Source organism: Primulina huaijiensis, chromosome 10 (genome assembly GCF_012295235.1).
Source record: "Primulina huaijiensis isolate GDHJ02 chromosome 10, ASM1229523v2, whole genome shotgun sequence".
Lineage (NCBI taxonomy): Eukaryota > Viridiplantae > Streptophyta > Magnoliopsida > Lamiales > Gesneriaceae > Primulina > Primulina huaijiensis.
Window position 1 is genome coordinate 921,838 of NC_133315.1, and position 8,399 is coordinate 930,236.

The window sequence follows — 8,399 nt, forward strand, 5'->3', positions numbered from 1 at the left end:
CGTGGGACCGTCTCACACAAATTTTTGTCAATATAATGATCTACATTTGTGGACGTCTGTCTAATGTAAAATATTTTAGTTATTATCAATTGTAATCTTTAATTCTACAAATAAATTTTAAAACCGATAAATGTTTTATCCTACGTATTTTCAATCCAAAATATCTCTATAAAAATATACTCCTATTTTCAAAAACATCATGTCAATTTACTATTATTATAAAATATAATATTTAGGACATAAATATTAATAATTATCAAATCCATGTTTGGACTGATATTTATAAATTTCAAAAACAACTCCAAAGCCTTTACTTTTGTCCAGCCTTTAGCTTTGATGATGCCGGCCATTAAATCCCCTCTACTTTTCCTAAGACAAAAACTCATTAAAAAAAAAAAAAAAAAGCCTTTCCCCGATTAGATCAAAAAATAAATTTTGTATTTTACGATTATTTTCTTATCCACGAATCAAACGATGGAATTATATTTATATAATTTTTTAAAATTTATTTTGAAAAATATACTATGTACCATTGATATTTGTAGTGGATAAGTGCAAGCCAAGATAGTAAGTCATGCAATGGGAATACTTGATTATACAAATTCAAGAGAAGAAGTCAATGCTTGTGCTATTGAATATAATCATTTGAATGTCCCTTTCCAAATCAAAGTGTTTAATATTGAAAAACCATGCGTATTTCACACTTCTCTTCAAAAGCAAGCATCGAAACTATGTTAAAACAATGAACCAATGGCCAAAATACATTAAGAAACAGAGAAAAAATGAATCTACCTAGATTGAAGGAGGCAACTCAAGTATGCATTCAAGGTTGCTGTCCAAATCCCACCTTCAATACAGCGGAACCGGAACCGGAACCGGAACGAGAACGCTCTACGAAGAGTCGAAGCACGACTTCTTCATTATGTCGTCAAAATTTTGCAGTTGTGACGAAGGCTTCCTTCTTCCCGAATACATATTTTACAAACCATGAATCCATTCCTTCTATGCAAGAATCGTACACGCAGTTCGTTGAAGCCTATCCAAAGTATGATGAAACTGCTAGAATCGACAAGATTCGAGCCCAAGAGTATAGCGAACTGGATGTTTCTAACCATGTGTGTCTGGACTATACTGGTGTTGGTCTCTTTTCACAGTCTCAGGTTAAGTCGGATGAAACCAAACCTTCAGCATCTTCACAAACTCCAGTGTCTGATTTTCCTCTTTTCTGTTTGACTTTCAAGTCAGTGAACCTCAAGTCACAGCTGATTCATGGCGGGGAAGGATCCGAGCTTGAATCTGCAATCAAGAAAAGAATAATGGATTTTCTTAAAATTTCTCAAAATGATTATTATATGGTATTCACAGCTAATAGGACGTCTGCTTTCAAACTTGTGGCGGAATCTTACCCTTTTCAATCTAGTCGAAAACTACTCACAGTATATGATCATGAGAGCGAGGCACTTGAAGGGATGATCAACGTATCAGAGAAGAGAGGGGCTAGTGTTATTGCAGCGGAGTTCAAATGGCCGAGGATGAGGATTCGCTCGGTTAAACTTCAAAACATGATTGTCAGAAAGAAGACGAAAAAGACAAATAGTGGGCTATTCGTGTTCCCTCTACAATCAAGAACGACAGGAGTTTGCTATTCTTATCAATGGATGACTATGGCACAGGAACATGGATGGCATGTCTTATTTGACGCCTGCTCGTTGGGGCCGAAAGAAATGGATAGCTTCGGGCTGTCACTTTTTCAACCGGATTTCCTCGTTTGCTCATTCTACAAAATTTTCGGGGAAAACCCAACTGGATTTGGATGCCTATTTGTCAAGAAAAGTACAGCACAAATCTTGGAAGATTCAACTGGTGCTGGAATAGTATCTATCATACCATCAAAGAATCTGTTCAGCTTCGTTGAAGATTCTTCAGGAACAGATACAGAGCTCGAAAAAATATCAAAACGTTGGACAGAACAAGATTCTGTCCTTCAAATTTCCGAGGACAATGAAATCTCAAAAATGGAATGCAGATGCTTGGATCAGGTGGATTCATTAGGATTAATGCTGATAAGTAGCAGAGGGAGGTATCTCATCAATTGGCTAGTCAATTCACTCATGAAACTTCAACATCCTAATAGGCTCGAAAACTTCCCTCTGGTGACAATATACGGCCCAAAGGTAAAATTTGATCGTGGACAGGCTTTAGCTTTCAATATACACGATTGGAAAGGAGAAAAAATCGACCCCATCCTTGTACAGAAGCTAGCAGATCGAAACAATATTTCTCTAAGCCATGGATTTTTGCGCCACATTTGGTTCCCAGAGAAGTATGAAGACGATAAACACAGAATCATGTCAAGAAACATCAAAGAAAAAGAAGCAACTAGAATCAAAAACTGCAAAAACGAACAGGAAATTACTGTGGTCACCGCTGCATTCACTTTCTTGACCAACTTTAAAGATGCATATAATCTCTGGGCTTTCATTGCAAGATTCTTGGATGCAGATTTCGTGGAAAAGGAGCGGTGGAGGTACACGGCCCTGGATCAGAAAACCATTGAAGTTTGAGCATGAAATTGGATCGTCAAATTGAAACAGTAAACAAAAAATGTACACCTGATCCAAGTTGTGGATTCGGATCGTTTCATCGAATGAATTTCGTATAACTTTTCAGCGTGAAGTTCAATTTTTTGTTTGCACTATCTTAGTTTTTAAGCTGATACACGACAAGAATGCCAAGTAACGCATACTTCACAATAAAAATGAAGTGATCATACTGCAATATTGAACAAAGAATACATACAATTCATAGGGAAAAAAAAACGCAATCTTCCACATTCAAAATTGATTCCTTATCAAATGAACACTTTGAGGCAAAACTTTTATTTTGGAGATGCGAAATTTGAACATCCCTCTTGTTTGAAAGAGCCTATTGCTCCACGAATCAACATCTCTCATTTAAGGCATTTCATCAAACATGTAATGGACATTACCAAAGAGTCTTGCAGTTACACAAGTAGTCACGGAGAGAAATCACCCCGATCTCAACGTCCTTCCCAAAAATCCAAAAGACTTCTTCCGAAAATTATAAAGTGTTAATACTTTATAACATTTACAATATTGCATATATACATACATCCATATTCGCCAACACGTGAGAAGCTGATATCAGGTACTTCTTTGTGCTTGAAACCAGAGGAAAGATTTATTGTATTTCAGGAACAAATTTTATTTGATTATGTCCAGCGAGAAAAACTCAAATGACTTCATAAATTCTTGTTTGCTGGTGATGTTTCCTGCTCTCTAATTCTTGGACTTGTATAATATGCTATGCATCTGAAAGAACCCACAAATCTTTCTTTGCCGGAAACAGATTAACTTCGAATGATTAATGCGAAACCATAAAATTATGTTCTAATTTGAATGGGTAAATTCAGCATCTAGCTGCGCTCTTTTTTTTTTTTTTTTTTTTTTTTTTTTTTTTTTTTTTTTTNTTGTTTGACTTGTTTGGATCAATAAGAATTGAACAGTTATGTGAATAAGCATTTTGAATGATCCAATCCAAACGCCCCCGGTGAGCCATAGACGAGTGAACTCGAAGCTAGGAGGAGCAATAGCGAATAGAACCAGTGTGTTTGTGTACTATTGGTCTGTCTCGAAACGTAGTACTTGTGCTGCATTTAATAGATTTGAATCGAATTTTTAAAAGATTTGAATTGTTATACCAGATATAATTTTGATTATGTTTGTATAGGTTTGGGTATCTCTTGTTGTTAAGCACAACCGGCATTCATTCGTATGGAGGTTGAAGATAAAGAAAACGATAAATACGAGGAGTCGCCACCTTTCACCGGTTTTGCGCAGTTATGGAGTCAATGGCAACTCTTAGATTCCGTACTCCCCACCGGTGGATTCGCTCATTCTTTTGGTCTCGAATCAGCTGCGCAAGCACGACTGGTCGTTCTCCCCGAGGACCTCGAAACATATGTAATCCACGTTCTCCAGAACACTGGAAGCCTACTTTTACCTTTCATATACACCATAACCATTTCACCGGACGAACAAACATGGCATAAACTCGATAAGCTCCTAAACGCCACCCTCACGAATGATGTTAGCCGTAAGGCATCAATGTCTCAAGGATCAGCCCTTATGAGAGTAGCTGCCTCAGTTTTCTCCGAAATCCCTTCGCTTAAAACAATAAGAAGTTCCGCTTTGCGAAACGGGGACGTTGCTTTCCACCACGCTCCTGTTTTCGGGCTCGTTTGCGCGCTTCTTGGATTCGCCCCTGAGATTGCTCAAAGAGCCTACATGTTTGTTACAATGCGAGACATTATATCTGCCGCGACGAGGCTGAATCTAGTCGGACCTCTTGGTGCTGCTGTGATGCAACATCGGATCGCTCCGGTTGCAGAGGAGTTGTCGAAAAAATGGATGAATCGGGGCGTCGACGAGGCTTGTCAGGTGTGTCCTTTGCTTGATATTGTGCAGGGGTGCCATGGATACTTGTTTTCAAGACTCTTTTGTTCTTGATGTTATTTTTATCTTGCAATCTCCATTGTATTTCCCAGTACATTATTTGCAGGATCATATAATATAAGTTTATTTTATAGTTTGAATACCAATATTTTAAAAATCTAGGATGTCTATATTTTGTTTCTCCTAAATATTTATTTTAATAATTGGCTTTCTTGTGAAACAAAGAAAATCCATTGAAAGTCTCGACTCAATTTATGTACACCTAATTTATAGAACTACGAAAAGTTTGACCAAAAACCAAAATATTCACAAAATGCAGACCTTTAGTTTTTACCTATACAACGTGTCATCATCCGAAGGCTTTAAAAATTCCCCAATGAATATCAGCCATGGATTCTCTTTCCCCGACAAATATATAGGAAATTGCACCACCAAGGGGGACCCTCGCCTTTTCTCCCCATCACCCGTTTGATAAAAAGTGGGACCAAAATATTTTCGTCCCCAAGAAATTTATACACATGGCCTCAATCTTCCGCCACCACCTCCGCCGCGAGAATCTTGAACCTCAAGAGGAGCATGACGTCACCGCCCTCTCCTCTGATCCCCTCCTCCCTAATGACTACACTATCACCGCCCTGGAAACGGCGGAGGCCGACCCATCTCCTCCTCGAGACTCGGAGATTACGCCATTGTTGAAAGATGAGCCGGCTGACGGTGATTTGAAGGGGGATTTGTCAGTTGGGTTGTCGGCATCTACAATGAAGGAGGTGACCACGGTGGCGGCGGTGAAGAGGTCGAGTAAGGACCGGCACACGAAGGTGGAGGGGCGCGGGCGGAGAATCCGGATGCCGGCTGCGGTTGCGGCGAGGATTTTCCAGCTGACGCGGGAGCTGGGCCACAAGTCAGATGGCGAGACGATTCGTTGGCTCCTCGAGCGCGCCGAGCCAGCTATTATAGAAGCAACGGGTACCGGAACCATCCCCGCCATAGCTGTCTCGGTGAACGGCACACTAAAAATTCCAACCACCCCTTCCCCAGCCGCCGCCGCCGCCGCCGAATCCCCGAGAAAGAGGAGGAAAAGGGCTTTAAATAGCGAGTTTTGCGACGTCAGCGACTCTTCAAACTTCGCCCCCGTCGCACCCATTGCACCCCAGGGGCTTGTTCCCGTATTTCCAACCGGGACCTTCTTCATGATTCCCCCCACTGGCGCCTCCTCATCTGTACCGCCAAGTCAGCCGCAGTTCTGGGCCATACCAGCCACGGCAACTCCAGTCTTCAACGTCTCCGCGCGACCCATACCAAATTTCATGACTTTTGGCACTCCCACGGGTGGTAACAGCTCCGCCACCGCTTACGACGGCGGTGAGTCACAAGTTGAGCCAGAAAAAAGTAGAAAAAGCGGCTCAAAGGAACCTGCAACAGCCACGGCACCGAGTACAGAAAATGGTACAAGAAGTGGGACGCAGAACCTGAGGGATTTTTCGCTGGAGATTTATGATAAGAAGGAGCTTCAATTCATGGTGGCCTCTGATTCAAGGAATCTTGAACAAAATCCTTCGTCTAAATCCTGAACCAGAACTTGGGAGTGTAGTGGGTGATATTATTAGACTATGGTTTTAGGTCATATTTTTTTGTTTTATTTTATTTTGGTAATTTGTTGGTCTAATAGTTTTAACAATTTTGCTAATTATTAATGACATTATCTTACTCAGTTTTCCTTTTCTTCTTTTGTTTAAAAACAAAAACTCAACGATATCACGAGTAAATTTTGTAAAACGGATATTTTATATGAGTCAACTACGAAAAAATATTATTTTTTATATCAAATATTTTAATTTTATTGTAAATATGGACAAGAATGATCTGTTTCACGAAATAAAAATCCATGAGACTATCTTGTGAGAGAATTACTTTTGTTTAAATATTGTTGTTATTACTATAATTTGACAGATTTAAGATCTAAAATACATTGGTTTTTGCGTAAAAGATTATACAATTATATATATATATATATATTCTTGTGATTTTTTTTTATATTCTCATATTTACTTGGATGCAATGATATAGTTGGATTTTCTTGGATAATCTCGTATTAACTTTACTTACATGTTTCTTGAACTAACTTCAACATAAAAGACACGTGAATTTGATGAGAATACTTGAACTCATTTTGATACTCACGGAAAATTTTAGGGTCCGCTTCCTGCAAAAGTCACTAGTCCAGACGCAGGTTCGAAATTACCATGAGCCTGAAATAACGAATAAGATCGTTAGAAGGGGGCCGAGAGGGTATCTCGGCGTAGCCCCTCCGACGCTCAAGTCAGAGACTGAGGATATATGGGGGCAGCAGCTAAGGGTGCTGCTGAAAACAATATAGTGAATTCATTATCATACGCTCAAATCTGGTATGTATTAGAGAATACATGGGCCCTTGATGGGCTTGTCTTCCATTTGGGCTAGGGATAGGCCGAGGTTTGGGCCTGATCTTGAGGGGCCCATTTAAAGGGTATCACCAGTCTCCCCCTCACAAGTCGAACTGAATCGTAGGCTCGAAGTTCGATTAATTGTGTTGTTCCCGGTTTATAACATGAGAGTTGTGTGCTCTTACTCTGCTGCTCATTAGTCTCCACAAGCTTGGAAACAAATTAAATCATCTTCCCATTTTGAATGGTCAGGTATGTGTTTGACTCTCCTGTAAATAGATGATTCCTCATCATTTCATCCTCATTTCCCCCACACAGAACTTTCTCCGTGCCTCATTCGCTGATATTCACTCCCCTACGCTTTCCCCTCGCTTGCGCCCCGGTCTCACCTCGCGTGCTCTAGCCACCTCGCACACCTCCCGTACATCTCCTCTCTCGCGCAGCTGATCCGCGCACTCTCCCCCGTTCGCGCGCCATCGCCCGAACACTCTTGCCCAGCCGCCCGCATACCCTCGCCCACAGCTGCACAAGCTCACCCTCACACCCTCGCCCAGCCACCTGCACGCCCTCGCCCACAGCAGCACGCTCGGCCTCACAACCTCGCTCAGCCATCTGCCAACCTCGCTCACCCCTTGCACGCACAACCATGCGCGCTCGCCCGGACGCCAGCTCCGTCACCACGCTCGCCCCTCGAGCTTCTGCAAGCTCTCGCCCACGGCCATCTCAAGTGTCACTAGTCCAGACGCAGGTTCGAAATTACCATGAGCCTGAAATAACGAATAAGATCGTTAGAAGGGGGCCGAGAGGGTATCTCGGCGTAGCCCCTCCGACGCTCAAGTCAGAGACTGAGGATATATGGGGGGAGCAGCTAAGGGTGCTGCTGAAAACAATATAGTGAATTCATTATCATACGCTCAAACCTGGTATTTATTGGAGAATACATGGGCCCTTGATGGGCTTGTCTTCCATTTGGGCTAGGGATGGGCCGGGGTTTGGGCCTGATCTTGAGGGACCCATTTAAGGGGTATCACATTTCAAAACGAGATTAGTTCGAGTTCAACTCTCTCATATCTCAAATATTAAAAAAAACGAGAACTATCTCCAAATGATAAAAATAATTGTTTTGAAAAAAATCCACTCAAATAATGATCATATGTGTTCATGTCTTGCTCATCGAATCACATAATATATTTTTATATATCAATTTATTTTTCTTATGAATAAATATTTAATAAATATTGTCTTCTGAAAAGTTGGATTCGCCCATATGTTAAAAAATGATATAATTTAATTGAAATTAATTAAGTATTGCACGTGAGTTTTGGTATGCACGTGGTAAGTGGACCCCACACTTGTTCGATGTGGTCCTCTGTTTGGTTGAAGTGTTGATGTAGGTAGATGAACATTAGATAATTCTCCAAAAGCGCTCCTTAATATTTTTAAAAATTATGGAAGAAATCCATACAACAATGTCTTTTATATATATATATATATATATATA

At 40.7% G+C, this 8,399-nt stretch overlaps 3 protein-coding genes across 3 annotated transcripts; all 3 read left to right on the forward strand.

Moving 5' to 3' along the window:
• Nucleotides 1-638: 638 nt before the first annotated feature.
• LOC140986237 (molybdenum cofactor sulfurase) lies at nt 639-2,669 on the forward strand. The gene has a single exon (XM_073454344.1). It carries the CDS (start codon nt 783-785, stop codon nt 2,562-2,564), a length of 1,782 nt encoding a protein of 593 aa, XP_073310445.1. The 5' UTR covers nt 639-782; the 3' UTR covers nt 2,565-2,669.
• Nucleotides 2,670-2,877: 208 nt separating this feature from the next.
• Nucleotides 2,878-4,627, forward strand: LOC140986240 (urease accessory protein F-like). The gene has a single exon (XM_073454346.1). The coding sequence runs from the start codon at nt 3,795-3,797 to the stop codon at nt 4,527-4,529; it is 735 nt and encodes a 244-aa protein (XP_073310447.1). The 5' UTR covers nt 2,878-3,794; the 3' UTR covers nt 4,530-4,627.
• Nucleotides 4,628-4,697: 70 nt separating this feature from the next.
• Nucleotides 4,698-6,197, forward strand: LOC140986238 (transcription factor TCP19). Its single transcript, XM_073454345.1, has one exon. The coding sequence runs from the start codon at nt 4,994-4,996 to the stop codon at nt 6,044-6,046; it is 1,053 nt and encodes a 350-aa protein (XP_073310446.1). The 5' UTR covers nt 4,698-4,993; the 3' UTR covers nt 6,047-6,197.
• Nucleotides 6,198-8,399: the final 2,202 nt, after the last annotated feature.

What these genes read in the sequence shown, in the direction of transcription:
- LOC140986237 (XM_073454344.1), top strand. Translation starts at nt 783, where the DNA reads ATGAATCTACCTAGATTGAAGGAGGCAACTCAAGTATGCATTCAAGGT.
- LOC140986240 (XM_073454346.1), top strand. Translation starts at nt 3,795, where the DNA reads ATGGAGGTTGAAGATAAAGAAAACGATAAATACGAGGAGTCGCCACCT.
- LOC140986238 (XM_073454345.1), top strand. Translation starts at nt 4,994, where the DNA reads ATGGCCTCAATCTTCCGCCACCACCTCCGCCGCGAGAATCTTGAACCT.